At 38.7% G+C, this 13,745-nt stretch overlaps 4 protein-coding genes and 1 non-coding gene across 5 annotated transcripts; 3 read left to right on the top strand and 2 right to left on the bottom strand.

The window, feature by feature from the left end:
- Positions 1 to 6: 6 nt before the first annotated feature.
- LOC106306187 (L-ascorbate peroxidase 3, peroxisomal) lies at positions 7 to 2,233 on the top strand. The gene is made up of 9 exons (XM_013742705.1): positions 7 to 188; positions 258 to 382; positions 460 to 509; positions 1,049 to 1,114; positions 1,205 to 1,253; positions 1,321 to 1,403; positions 1,484 to 1,563; positions 1,642 to 1,744; positions 1,886 to 2,233. The coding sequence occupies exons 1-9, from the start codon at positions 76 to 78 to the stop codon at positions 2,078 to 2,080; spliced, it is 864 nt and encodes a 287-aa protein (XP_013598159.1). The 5' UTR covers positions 7 to 75; the 3' UTR covers positions 2,081 to 2,233.
- Positions 2,234 to 4,350: 2,117 nt separating this feature from the next.
- LOC106306188 (transcription factor MYB32) lies at positions 4,351 to 5,495 on the top strand. Its single transcript, XM_013742706.1, has 2 exons — positions 4,351 to 4,776; positions 4,859 to 5,495. Exons 1-2 carry the CDS (start codon positions 4,514 to 4,516, stop codon positions 5,409 to 5,411), a joined length of 816 nt encoding a protein of 271 aa, XP_013598160.1. The 5' UTR covers positions 4,351 to 4,513; the 3' UTR covers positions 5,412 to 5,495.
- A 2,310-nt stretch (positions 5,496 to 7,805) lies between these two features.
- LOC106306045 (subtilisin-like protease SBT1.6) lies at positions 7,806 to 10,378 on the top strand. Its single transcript, XM_013742497.1, has one exon. The coding sequence runs from the start codon at positions 7,857 to 7,859 to the stop codon at positions 10,158 to 10,160; it is 2,304 nt and encodes a 767-aa protein (XP_013597951.1). The 5' UTR covers positions 7,806 to 7,856; the 3' UTR covers positions 10,161 to 10,378.
- A 1,523-nt stretch (positions 10,379 to 11,901) lies between these two features.
- On the bottom strand, positions 11,902 to 11,975 carry TRNAT-AGU. Its single transcript has one exon. It is a non-coding gene; the product is annotated as a tRNA-Thr (tRNA).
- Positions 11,976 to 12,701: 726 nt separating this feature from the next.
- Positions 12,702 to 13,518, bottom strand: LOC106305282 (actin-depolymerizing factor 9-like). Its single transcript, XM_013741665.1, has 3 exons — positions 13,432 to 13,518; positions 13,100 to 13,362; positions 12,702 to 12,910 (listed from the first exon to the last, which is right to left on the bottom strand). The coding sequence occupies exons 1-3, from the start codon at positions 13,444 to 13,446 to the stop codon at positions 12,760 to 12,762; spliced, it is 429 nt and encodes a 142-aa protein (XP_013597119.1). The 5' UTR covers positions 13,447 to 13,518; the 3' UTR covers positions 12,702 to 12,759.
- Positions 13,519 to 13,745: the final 227 nt, after the last annotated feature.

The raw sequence follows: 13,745 nt of genomic DNA, 5'->3' as shown, positions 1-13,745 counted from the left end.
CCCCCCCCCCCCCCCCCCTTGACCATATTATTTTTCCTCTCAATTCACCATTGACGATTAGGGAAGAAGAAAGCTATGGCGGCACCGATTGTTAACGCTGAGTACATGAAAGAGATCAACAAGGCTCGCCGTGATCTCCGGTCCATCATCTCGAGCAAGAACTGTGCTCCGATCATGCTTAGATTGGCGTAAGTCTTCAATTTCTATTGTTTCTCAAAGGATCGATCTTTGATTGATTCAAATGTTGTTTTGTGAAGATGGCACGATGCTGGAACCTATGATGCGCAGTCGAAGACAGGGGGACCTAATGGGTCTATAAGGAACGAGGAGGAGTACACTCATGGTGCTAATAGTGGTTTAAAGATCGCTCTTGAACTCTGTGGTGAGTGTGTTCTCATATTAGCTTTTGGAATGGATTTTGAATTGTTAAGTTGAGAGATGCTTTCTGACATGTTACAGAGGGAGTGAAAGCTAAACATCCTAAAATCACATATGCAGATCTATACCAGGTGATTATGATTTGTTACTTGTACCTTAATCTATCATGTCCTTGTTGCTTTTTCTTCTCAGTTACTGTATGCTGCACGTGTCAGTGTCTCATATGCTCTTCCCATGTTTAAGCCTGTTTGGTAGACTAGGTTGATGGTTGAGTTGCTGATTGTGATTTGGTTTACAAGAAATATAGATGGACTATGTTGTTCAATTAGAACCTTTATCTCTTGCAGTAGAAACTAAACTCAAGGAAACCACACACATCAAGATTTCAAGCGATCAAAAAGCATAAAGTAGGCAAATCTCTGGTGTATCATGAAACATATTTTTGAAATTTAGTTCCTGAGTTTGGCATTACCAAGAGTTTTGTAACCCTTGTTTGCAGTTAGATTCTTTAAATTGTGAACCCATTTGTGTTATTCACTTAATACATGGATTGAATAGACAGACAACTCATGTTTTAGTATTGTTGTCTGCCCATTTTTATAGTTGGCCTGACAATGTCAAGACTAAAGGCATTCAAGTTCTGTATTTGGATAATTTACTTTTGTTACAGCTTGCTGGTGTGGTAGCAGTGGAGGTTACTGGTGGACCTGACATCAGTTTCCAACCTGGGAGAAAAGTAGGTTCTTTCTTCTTCTTTTTTAATAATACACTAAGATAGTTACCAGTTTAACACTTAAGCTATAATAACTGTCTTTCTCATTTATAGGATTCAAATGTCTGTCCTAGGGAAGGAAGACTTCCTGATGCTAAAAAAGGTATTGTGGATCTTTATATCATGTAGTTCGATGATCTTCTCTATTAACTGACCCTGTTTGTTTGTAGATTTCCAACATCTTAGAGATGTCTTCTACCGCATGGGGTTATCTGATAAGGATATTGTAGCACTCTCAGGGGGTCATACTCTGGTAAAACTCATCCATTTTTTTTTTTAAAACAAATTAAAACTTTTCTCTGTGCTTATGACCAAAGTTTTTGGGTGTTTCAGGGAAGAGCTCATCCAGAGAGGTCTGGCTTCGATGGACCTTGGACTCAAGAGCCTCTGAAGTTTGATAACTCCTACTTCGTGTAAGTTTTCAGTTCTTTATCCTTTGAGAGCTTAAATTTTCTATTTTATTTTTTGATTATCAATGATTTTGTCATCAGGGAACTGCTAAAAGGAGAATCCGAGGGCTTGTTGAAGCTTCCATCTGACAAGACTCTATTGGAAGATCCAGAGTTTCGTCGTTATGTTGAGCTTTATGCTAAGGTATAAACTGCAAACCTTCTTTTCTCTCTGAACCATTTCCTACTGATAAGAGCATAACTCAGTTTCCTGTATTGAGCAAATCAGATTTGTCATGTTCTCGTGTTGTTAGCTGTTATTTACTAGTTCAATTTGTGGTGGCAGGATGAAGATGCATTCTTCAGAGACTACGCAGAATCTCACAAGAAACTCTCTGAGCTCGGTTTCAACCCCAACGCCTCCGCGGCCAAAGCTTGTTCAGACAGCACTGTTCTGGCTCAGGGAGCATTCGGGGTTGCTATTGCGGCTGCGGTCGTTGCCTTGAGTTACTTTTACGAGATCCGGAAGAAGATGAAGTAAAAGGAGCCACGAAGCAAAAGATTATCTTATCTTTGCATTAATGAATACTATCAATCATCTTATAGAATGTGTACTGCTGCTACAAAGATGTTAAAACTCTTTAATCCACTATGTTGTAGTAAAAAAGACTAAGTCAATGGTTTGGTTTCATGACTGCGTTACGGTTCGTTACAACGTTAGGGACACTGAAAATGATTATATGCTAACAAATGTTTTGTGGATATAAAAAAAAATGTTTTGTGGATATCTACCAAAGACCGGTCGATGTCAACAAAGTGGGGCATACTCTGAAACTGGACCTAACATGTTATGTTAGGTTTTGTTAGGTAGGGAGCTTCTTTAAATGTTTATATTTATTGTTTGACAGTCGCCAACTTACTAGATTGGCTTCAGATGGCATCTAATGGACGTAAAGCATTTTTTGCGTCACCGAATAGCTTTATTATTTTTTTAAACACTAAACTTCATTCATATCATAAACTAGGAAGAATAGCTTTATTACACCGAGTAGCTTTATTCTAATTTTGTTTCTACTATATGTTGTTACCTACAAGAACTTCACTGTATGGAATGTAAAGATCTATATAACCTAACAGAAATATATCAAAGAATTAAAAATAATAATAGACATTTTAAAAATTATAATTCTGTTGAGGATAGTTGGTAGATATCTTTGCTAGAAAGTTGCACTCTGTATTGGTACCCACTATCCATTTTGGGTAATGTATACGTTTTAAAAAGTCGTATATGTAAATATGTACCTTCAGTTTAAGATTTGTTTGGTGTTTAGACAACAAATCACATGTATACTCTATCCAAACTTCTCTGTTGGTAATTCAATAAATACTCTATATGTCGGTAGGAGTTGAGAGTGAATGTACACCGGTAAATCTACCAAACTATTTAAGATTGTCTTTCAGGTACCAAACAAACTCTTTCCTTTTATATAAAAAAATAACTAAAAACAATTTTGAAAACCAATATTATTATTTGGCATGTTTTGTCGATGATTAATTTCAAAAATATCGAGATAGCTATTTTGAAAACAAATTTGAAACATACTATATTGTTACAAAAGATCAATATATATATGATAAACTACATAGCAACTTTACAAAGCTGAGAAGGTGATGTCTTTTAATATTTGCTCTGGTAAATACGGGTATTTTCAGATAGTTATATGCAGCAGTCATGTTATTTTACACTATTTGATGTAGAGTTTCAACCGAATTATTACATGATAGGCTTCCGAAAATCGTTTTCTCAAGAAACCATGTTTTTTTTCAAAATTAGTTGGACGTTGCTATAATAGGAAACCTTGAATTAATGACGAAAACATGATTTAAAGGATTTGTATTTGGTAGTTGGGAAAGTAGAAAGGTCGCTTCTTAGGGTAAATCATTAAAAGAGAAGGACAAAGCAGGTATAAACCAACTCTCTTTTTTCATCAACATTACAAACTCCACGTGAGTTTTCATCTTCCAAACTACTCCCTACGTTCCACGAAGTGATTTTATAGAGTATTCAGGTTTATTAAAAATTTAATAAATATTTATAATTTAATTTATTTTTTATTTTATTATATATTTTTCAATAAATTTTCACCGATAAAATCTAATCAATTTAAATATTTTTAATTAATGTTTTTTGCAAGTATAAAAAAATATTTTAATAATATAAAAAATCTACCTTTGTGGAACAAGAAAAAAAATTATAAAATCGTACTTTCGGGAACGGAGACAATATTTTTTAATGACACTTTTAGTTTTCCAAAGATCATTTTGGTTCAACTTGCTTATTCCTTTTCAAGTATTAATGAAGGGTAAGATCGTTGAAGAATACGTACATTGCAGAAACTCCACAAGACAATGAAAGACATCATCAACATGTTTTTTAGAAACCCCATAACTAACATTTTTAAAACTGTTGATTTGAATACTCTACTTTGGGTGGGTGCTCAACCTCTTTACCAAACTCACCATGAAAAATACTATTTAATATTATTGTAACATAAATACCCATAACTCCATGCAGTACAAAACCATCACACGTTGTCTTGTGAATTTTGATATAATATGTTTACATAGGATCAAATTAATCAAGTGGTAAACAACAACAGAACGCATGTCGCTATTTCAAATTTTGAACGTGTCTATACTATGATTATTGTAAAACAAACATAAATGCGTTTTCGTTCCCATTGATAAACATTTAAATATTCATTTATATTCTTATAATTTTGATATAAAAGAGAATAAGAAGAAAAAAAACTAAAATCAGAAACAGAGCCCACTAGCCACTCCTTCAAACGTGTCTTACCAACTCTCTTCTAGAAAGAGTTTAGGCTTGTCCTCACCTCTCTCTCTCTCTCTCTTTTAAAACATCTCTCCATAAAACCCTGGTTTCATCATAACAAGATCATCATCAGAAGATATGGGGAGGTCTCCATGCTGCGAGAAAGACCACACGAACAAAGGAGCTTGGACCAAGGAAGAAGACCAGAAGCTCATCTCTTACATCAAATCTCACGGCGAAGGTTGCTGGCGTTCTCTCCCTGCATCCGCCGGCCTTCTCCGCTGCGGCAAAAGCTGCCGTCTCCGTTGGATTAACTACCTCCGTCCTGATCTCAAGAGAGGTAACTTCACCCTCGAAGAAGACGATCTCATCATCAAGCTACATAGCCTCCTCGGCAACAAGTAAGATTCATCATCACAAACCTTTCAACAAAATCCTCTGTTTTATGCTCTGTTTCTCATACTCTGTTTTTTTAAATTTCAGGTGGTCTCTTATTGCGACGAGGTTACCGGGAAGAACAGATAACGAGATTAAGAACTACTGGAATACACATATGAAGAGGAAGCTTTTGAGAGGAGGGATTGATCCCGCTACTCATCGGCCGATCAAAGCTCGTCGGGATGCGTCTGAAGCTAGAGAAACAGAGGACTCGCTTGTAAAGGTTATCTCTTTCGGTCCTCAGCTGGAGAAAGAGGAAAGTTCTAGGGAGGAGGGAAGGTTTAAAAAGAGTCTGACTTGCAAAACGAAGAGCTTGGATTTGAATCTTGAGCTAAGAATCAGCCCGCCGTGGCAAGACCAACACCGACGTGATGAGAGGAAACTCTTGTTTAGGAAAGAGAAGTATCTCTGCAGTGCGTGTCGTTTTGGGTTGGGAAACGGTAAGGAGTGTAGCTGTGAGAATGTGAGATGTCATATAGATGACTCTAGTAGTAGCAGCTACTCTTCAAGCGACATAAGTAGTAGTGTTGTTGGTTTTGACTTCTTGGGTTTAAACACTAGTAGTGTCTTGGATTATACTAGTTTGGAAATGAACTGAAATTAATTAAAGAAGGTTGTTGAAAGATGTGATATTAACAATTTGACGTACTCTTCTATTGTCTAATCTCATCTTTACTTCCCTTAAGTTTCCTTCGTTTTTTCTGTAATACTTACCCAAACAGAAAAAAAAAAAACCGTGGCCTTAGTTAAATACTACAAATCTTGCATGTTTCTAAAGTTCAACAATAAGTTAGCCTTTAACGTAGTTGTTCACATCTTTTAGTACACTAGCATACATTTATCTGACATAGATTCATGCTAGCTAGACTATTCTGAGATGTGGAATTTTAGTTTATAGTATACAGTCTACTACAAGAAATGAATGTTAATAAGTTTTTCTTTGTCGAGTGTTAGGGTTTATAGTTTTTACATGAAAAGAGATAATATCCTTAGTGCATTTTTACTCTAAATTGAAATCTTATGGAGTACAACGTAAAAGCCCAACCATGCTTGACAATTGTGAATGGTTATTATTCCTAAGAGATTTGACATTACAAGGAAGTAGATAAGCTATGTAAGGATGAGAAGCATGAGAACGATTGAAAGGGTATTACTATTATTAGTGCATGTTTCTATTCATTGCACTTGCACCCTTGCAATGTGTTAGTACAATGAAAGTTCGTTTCACTCTAATTAACAATGTAGAATTTAACGAGAAGGTTCACCATCACCCTATTTCTAAAAACAGTGCGAATAATATCTAGGACATTGGTATATATGGTGTTGATTGTTCAAAGATTTTTCAACTTTAAAAGTAAATAGCGGCCACACAAATGAAAAGGTAGATATATCCTAAACAGAACTGTGTATGTATAGTAGTTTGCATTATGCTTGCGATATATATTGATGCTCCTAAAAAGTTTGTCATAGATATATAAGATATATGGAAAAGCGGGATATGAGAAACACGCCAAAGATCAAACAATATATATAAAAATGGAGATTATGTAATCTTAACATTTTACCAAAAAAAAAATGCAGATAAAGTATGCAGATTGATTAAGATTTGGATAAATTATATTTTGTAACTTGAACTAATTCGATCGACTATGTCAGGAATTTAAATCCATGAAACTTAACATCATAGGTTAAAACTTAAAACTGTCGACAATAATGAAAGTCTTTACCTTCGTTAACACTTGAATGCACCACACGTTAGACTTGAGACAAAAATAAAATAGTCCTTCGATCCTTTCGTTAACATTTGTATACACCACACGCTGACACAAACATTCGTACTGTTTTCTTAAATCACGATTATAGAACTTTGATGGCTCGAGATATCAAACAAAACATTTAAAACACTTATCTGAGCAAGAAAGTCATATGTTTTGGTTTGGCCTACTACAAAGTAGAAGCTAGCAGCCCAATGATAGCTCCGCTCCTATGGGCTTTTATATTGGAACTTTCTGCTGGGCTCATGGTCATCTGCGTAACCTATAATCCTAGTGCCTGAGTAAAATTAAATGATAGCAGAAGCTGGTATGTATAGCCGTTGTGATTCACAGTCGACGAATAAAGTAATATTAAGGATCGCAAAAGTTTTTGATGCCTTGCTTTATTGTCAGAATGCAGCTACTCAGACTCTTTCTCCTCAAGTCCGCTCCCCCTCTTCACCATCAATATAAAAAATAGATTCCAAATATTTCGAAGAACTGTACATATTATATACTTTAAAAGTCTGCTAATAATATAATGATTGCTGAACTTTTTTTGGTGATGAAATCAACAGCTTTGCGACCTGTTAGCATTAGCACAGAGTGTGATGAGTTTAATGAAAAAATCGACCGTTAGAAGTGGATCGTGTATTATTATTAAGATAATCTCACATGCATGTGATCACCTCATTTCTGGAGAAAAGAGCAAAAACAAGAAAAGGTAACTTCCGCAGTTCCAATGTCCACAAAGATTAAATAAAAGAGAAATATACACCGAGTCCTACTATGGTATGACTCACTTTGACACTTTCGCAGTATCTCAGCAAAACACTGTCGTTTTAGGCAGCACTGTGTGCCCACTGCGCAGTGTCCCACCCATCTCATTAATTATGCAAGGTAAGTAATTAAGGGATTAAACCAAAAAGATTAGTTCTCCATCAAATCAAATAAGTGAATAACATACTTTCCAATTACATACCTGTTTTTTTTTTTGCTGACTTATTACATACCTGTTTTGAAGAACTGTGTTGTGGTCAAAAGAGAAGAAACTAACTAAAATTGTATTTTGTGATTTATTAATCCTATTATTATTTGTCCAAGAATCATACAAGCGACATGGTACTAGGAATATTTTTGCAGGATGATTATCCAGAGTGATTAATAAAGTAATTAGATTTTATTAATTAAATAAAAAGAAAGTAGATTATTACTTTTTTCCTTTATATTGATCAGACAAGCACCAATGTCGGTAAAACCCCACTCACTTCACTCTCTCCACTTCCCCCATGGCTTCCTCTGTTCTCGCTCTCCTCTTCTTCTTTATCTCATCTCCGCTCATTTCCTCCGCCGCCGACGCCTCTCAGGCCGCGAAGACTTTCATTTTCCGCGTCGATGGTGGATCTATGCCGTCAATTTTCCCGACGCACTACCACTGGTACAGCTCCGAGTTCGCCCAAGAATCCAGCATCCTCCACGTGTACCACACCGTCTTCCACGGCTTCTCCGCGGTGGTAACTCCCGACGAAGCCGATAACCTCCGCAATCACCCGGCGGTTCTCGCTGTTTTCGAGGACCGCCGTCGTGAGCTTCACACCACGCGCTCTCCTCAGTTCCTCGGTCTAGAGAATCAAAAAGGACTCTGGTCCGACTCCGACTACGGCTCAGACGTAATCATCGGCGTTTTAGACACCGGAATATGGCCGGAGCGGAGGAGCTTCTCAGATCTCAACCTCGGCCCCGTCCCCAAGCGGTGGAGAGGCGTTTGCCAGTCTGGAGCCAGGTTTGGCCCGAAGAACTGTAACCGCAAAATCGTCGGAGCGAGATTCTTCGCCAAGGGACAGCAAGCAGCAGTGATTGGAGGAATCAACAAAACGGTTGAGTTTCTTTCTCCACGTGACGCAGACGGTCACGGGACCCACACCGCCTCAACCGCCGCTGGGCGTCACGCCTTCAAAGCCAGCATGTCCGGATACGCCTCTGGGATCGCTAAAGGCATCGCTCCCAAAGCTCGCATCGCCGCGTACAAAGTCTGCTGGAAAGATTCCGGATGCCTTGACTCCGATATCCTCGCGGCTTTCGACGCCGCGGTTGTCGACGGCGTCGACGTCATTTCGATATCGATCGGCGGCGGAGACGGGATAACCTCGCCGTATTATCTCGACCCCATCGCGATTGGCTCCTACGGCGCCGCGTCGAAAGGGATATTCGTCTCTTCCTCCGCCGGAAACGAAGGGCCTAACGGCATGTCGGTTACGAACCTCGCGCCGTGGGTAACCACCGTCGGGGCGGGAACGATCGATCGGAATTTCCCAGCGGATGCGATTCTCGGCGACGGGCACCGTCTCGGAGGCGTGTCTCTTTACGCCGGAGTTCCTCTCAAAGGCAGGATGTTCCCGGTGATTTATCCCGGGAACGCCGGGATGTCTTCGGCGTCTCTGTGCATGGAGAATTCGCTCGATCCGAAGCATGTGAGGGGTAAAATCGTAATTTGTGATAGAGGAAGCAGTCCTCGTGTGGCGAAAGGACTAGTGGTGAAGAAAGCAGGCGGCGTCGGGATGATTCTCGCTAACGGCGCATCTAACGGTGAAGGTTTGGTCGGTGATGCTCATCTTATCCCCGCGTGCGCCGTTGGATCAAACGAAGGAGATCGAATCAAAGCCTACGCTTCTTCCCATCCGAATCCGGTTGCTTCGATCGATTTCAGAGGGACGATAACCGGAATCAAACCGGCTCCGGTTATTGCTTCTTTCTCAGGGAGAGGACCAAACGGGTTAAACCCGGAGATTTTAAAACCGGATTTGATCGCTCCGGGAGTTAACATCCTCGCCGCTTGGACAGACGCTGTGGGGCCTACCGGTTTGGCGTCTGATCCTCGCAAAACGGAGTTCAACATCCTCTCCGGTACATCGATGGCGTGTCCTCACGTCAGTGGAGCGGCGGCGCTGCTTAAATCCGCCCATCCTAACTGGAGCCCCGCCGCGATAAGATCCGCGATGATGACGACGACTAATCTCGTCGATAACTCTAACCGCTCGTTGATTGATGAATCCACCGGGAAGTCGGGTACGCCTTATGATTTCGGGTCGGGTCATCTCAATTTGGGCCGGGCTATGGATCCTGGTCTGGTCTACGATATAACCAACGATGATTACATTACCTTTCTCTGCTCAATCGGTTACGGGCCAAAGACGATTCAAGTGATCACGAGAACGCCGGTGAGATGTCCGACGAAGAGAAAACCGTCGCCTGGGAATCTGAATTACCCGTCGATCACGGCGATGTTTCCCACTTCGAGAAGAGGGACGTTGAGCAAGACTGTTATAAGGACGGCGACGAATGTGGGGCAGCCCGAGGCGGTTTACCGGGCGAGGATAGAGTCGCCGAGAGGAGTGACGATAACGGTGAAGCCGCCGAGGCTAGTGTTTAGTTCGGCCGTTAAGAGACGGAGCTATGCGGTAACGGTGACGGTGGATACGAGGAACGTGGTGTTGGGAGAAACGGGTGCTGCGTTCGGGTCTGTCACGTGGTTTGATGGTGGGAAACACGTGGTTCGGAGCCCCGTTGTGGTGACCCAATTAGACGTGTTGTAAAAAAAATCCGGGTCGGGTTTTTGGATGATCATGCGGTCATGATCGTGTACCCATATGAGGTGTAGCAATAACTGCAGAACTATTATAAGTTAGTGGGCTTTATTTTATTTTAATGTTTTGTGTTTCTTTTTTTCCTGAATGAGACTTTTATCTTATCTTTTTTTTGTTAACACACATAGAAATATCAATGATGTCCAAAACTCATCGTTATCATTGTACTACAACGATTAAAGACCACAGATCTATAAATATGCAGACATTATGATAAAAGATGATTGATTAAGACATGGGAAAGACAAAGATGATTGATTTGTGCAAAGTGGCATAACTGTGGAGGTACACGTATGTGTACGCTTTGACGTTTATCTGAGTTCCCACTTAAAATTAAATAAAAATAAAAGAAATGGGTAGTGAAGCCCCACTTCTTTGATTGGGTTTATTCGACTGTAGATTCTACAGGATCTAAAGCTCCATAGGCTTTGCATATCTACTACACACACAATAGTCACTGGTACTACTCACTAGATTTTATATATTATGTAGTGGACTAATCACAAATGTAAAGTATATCTTTACTTACAAGTTTATGAGATTGACTATGAAGTATAGTTGCCTTTGCCAATCAAACAACTGAATGAAAAGTTAGAACAGTACACAACTAATTAGTTAACGGTAATATGAGTAGTTAGCGAATGGACTGAACACATTCTTATTGTGAAAATGAAGTTGGTGAGCTCAATGTTTGTAGTACAGTATGCTATCTACCCTCTACAACGATGGTGTGAAAGTTGGTGTTAGAAATTGTAATAACTCGTGAACTGTTTAAACAAATTCATCTACCTCGCATGAGCAATCAAAGAGATGTAAGAGGGACTGCAAATACACACATTCCAGGATGGACCTAATTTTGTCGTCAATAAATGGAAACAATGTTTCAATAAGTTTCCCATGACTATATCAACATCCAACTAACCATTTCATATTTCTGGTCATACAAACAAATTACATTATAAAAAGTGGTCTAGCCCATTCATTTGTGTTTGAATTAAAAATATACGTCTATAGACATGGCCGAGCCATTGTAAAACACATCTATCTATCTTCTAAACTAATGGCATGCTGATGGTGATCACATGATTGAAAATCACTTCTTTGTGAGATGAAAACTTGAAAATCACTTCTTTGTGAGATGAAAACTTGAAAGTTAATCACATGGTCCATTGTGACAGTGGGTATCATCAACAAAATTATTATTCACATAATCACATATATACCCCCATATATAAAAACATAACTTTTTCAACTGTAAAAGTTGTAAGCTTTTTAAAAGAAGGGGACATTTCATATCATATGGTTTGTTTATCAAGCTAAAACCTACTATAAAGCTAAAGTAAAATTGATAACTAATACTATATATACTAACACTTTTCTTGGTATAAATATCTAATTATAATGTTGTGTCTCAACTGAATAAGAAAAGCTACCTAAGTTTGAAATCATTAAAGGGTGTTTGTATGTTGACTACTTATATACTAAGGAAACAAAAAAAATTCTAACATGATGGAGCGCGTGAAACGGTGAATTGGGATTGAAGACTTGGAAGAGTTAAAAGTCTCTCCGCAATCAACAACGAAGATTTCATCATTTCGGTTTTCGAGGTGAAAGTCGGTCCCAGCAAATATGCCTATACCTTTCTAGATATTTTTGTCTGGTCAAAAAGGTAAAGTAATAAAACGACAAATGCTTTCGTTGAGAGTTGAACTCAAGACCTCCCGCTTACTAAACGGGTGCTCTAACCAACTGAGCTACGAGAGCATTTTGCTTATCGAATATCGGGTAACTTATATATTAATTCAATATTAATTTTTCTTGGGCCGAGGACCAAGAAAGATCCATTAGAAGATTTGTTTTACCAGCTATCCTATATTCATTATCCCTTCCTCACAAATATTTAAAGATCAATTGGAAGATTTGGATCATGTGAGATTGTGAGGTGGGGTTTACCAATAAACTATTCAGTTTGTTTAAGATCCACAAGTGAATTCGTAATTGGGTCTAACCCAATCCGGAAAAGTTTGTAAACGTAATACTCCAAGCAGATATGAATACAAATTCTATCACCATGCTCGGCAGTCATAGTTCATGTTTTTAACTAAATCTCTTTTTCTAAGCACCCTCTCTAAAGAAAATTAGTCTCACTCTTTTTCATAATTATAAGACTATTTAAATTGTACTTCCAGTAAAATTGATCACACTTTACACATGACGTTCAAGTTAAGCACTATCATGCTTTGCTTGAATGACATTAGTTCCAATACAATTCAGATAAACTTAGGCTTTTTATTAGCAGCATTAGCGGCAACAGAGGCATACATAACATTTAACATTAAGACTAACAAACAGGAACCAGAAACAACAATAGTTAATACAACTCTTGTCAACAAAAGGAGTGCTATTCTTTTGTTTGACAACTAAAAGCAAATACGAAGTTAAGCACTAAACATCAATAACTAACATTAACAGATAATTAATTGCGACTGTTGTTAATAACAGCTACTGATCATTGAAGCATGTAACTCCGGTTAAATGGAATGTAGACTTATTTGGTCCGGTCCTGGATTTTGTCAAATCCCATCTCGGTTGGGTCGGTGGCTTGAAGCTCATAGTGAATGCCTTCCAACACTCTTCTCAGCCCACTCTTCGACGTTGCATACATCATCTTCTCTCTTATTCTCGACGCCTCCGGGGACCTATATATTCACACAACAACAAATAAATTACGTTTTGACCCTTGGTCGGATTGGTTCGGTTTCGGCTCGGATTGGTTCGGTATGATTGTGATTTCGGATTGGTTACGTTCAAATGGATTTGACCATCTTATAGAGTGGTAAAAGGATAGAAGAATACGTTTAACAGTTTAAGAAGACTAAAACACTGACCAGGTGATGAAGAAGAGCTTGCTCATGCGGCAGTTATCAACGGTCACGTAATCGAAATCAAACACGGCGTAGCGACAGTCATCCTCCGGCAAGGAAGCGACGAGATCATGATAGGTCTCGCCGGCAGCACCAACCTTGTCAATGGTGACTTTCTTGGATTTCTCCTCGATCTTGAAAACGATGTATCTGTGCACTTTCTTCCATTTCATCTCCATGAACGATCTCTTGCACTCCTCCGTCATCCACATACCGTTCATCGACGCCTATTATACCATATTACTGAATAAATTATTCAAATATGAGGTCAAAATGATAAATGATATGATTATTACTGTCTTCAATGCCATGGTGAATGTTGCTGAGCTAAGTTAGTGTCTTTTTTATCTTCTTCGTTAGTGTTTTGAGTGTGGAGAGCTTTGTTCTGATGTGTGTTGCGGAGAGTGTAGTTTGGAGACTTTATATAGAGAAATGCTTAAGTAAATGACATTAAGGGTCTCTTTAACTACAGAATTACCACCCTCTGCGACTGGCAGTTGATGTATTTTTATTTTCTCAAATGTATTTATTTTAGTATAGAAATAGTTTCAGTTTTTAGTCTAGAATTGTACAGCTTTTTATGAAAAATTATAATTAAGAATACCAATAG

This window comes from Brassica oleracea, chromosome C7, assembly GCF_000695525.1.
Source record: "Brassica oleracea var. oleracea cultivar TO1000 chromosome C7, BOL, whole genome shotgun sequence".
NCBI lineage: Eukaryota > Viridiplantae > Streptophyta > Magnoliopsida > Brassicales > Brassicaceae > Brassica > Brassica oleracea.
Note: the sequence above shows the minus strand (reverse complement) of the source record. Positions and strands in the feature narration are given on the sequence as shown.

What these genes read in the sequence shown, in the direction of transcription:
- LOC106306188 (XM_013742706.1), top strand. Translation starts at nt 4,514, where the DNA reads ATGGGGAGGTCTCCATGCTGCGAGAAAGACCACACGAACAAAGGAGCT. An exon ending in CATAGCCTCCTCGGCAACAA is followed by an intron (nt 4,777 to 4,858) that starts GTAAGATTCATC and finishes TTTAAATTTCAG; the next exon opens with GTGGTCTCTTATTGCGACGA.
- LOC106305282 (XM_013741665.1), bottom strand. An exon ending in AAGCTCTTCTTCATCACCTG is followed by an intron (nt 12,911 to 13,099) that starts GTCAGTGTTTTA and finishes GTGAATATATAG; the next exon opens with GTCCCCGGAGGCGTCGAGAA.
- LOC106306187 (XM_013742705.1), top strand. Translation starts at nt 76, where the DNA reads ATGGCGGCACCGATTGTTAACGCTGAGTACATGAAAGAGATCAACAAG. An exon ending in GATCGCTCTTGAACTCTGTG is followed by an intron (nt 383 to 459) that starts GTGAGTGTGTTC and finishes GACATGTTACAG; the next exon opens with AGGGAGTGAAAGCTAAACAT. An exon ending in TTTGATAACTCCTACTTCGT is followed by an intron (nt 1,564 to 1,641) that starts GTAAGTTTTCAG and finishes TTTTGTCATCAG; the next exon opens with GGAACTGCTAAAAGGAGAAT.
- LOC106306045 (XM_013742497.1), top strand. Translation starts at nt 7,857, where the DNA reads ATGGCTTCCTCTGTTCTCGCTCTCCTCTTCTTCTTTATCTCATCTCCG.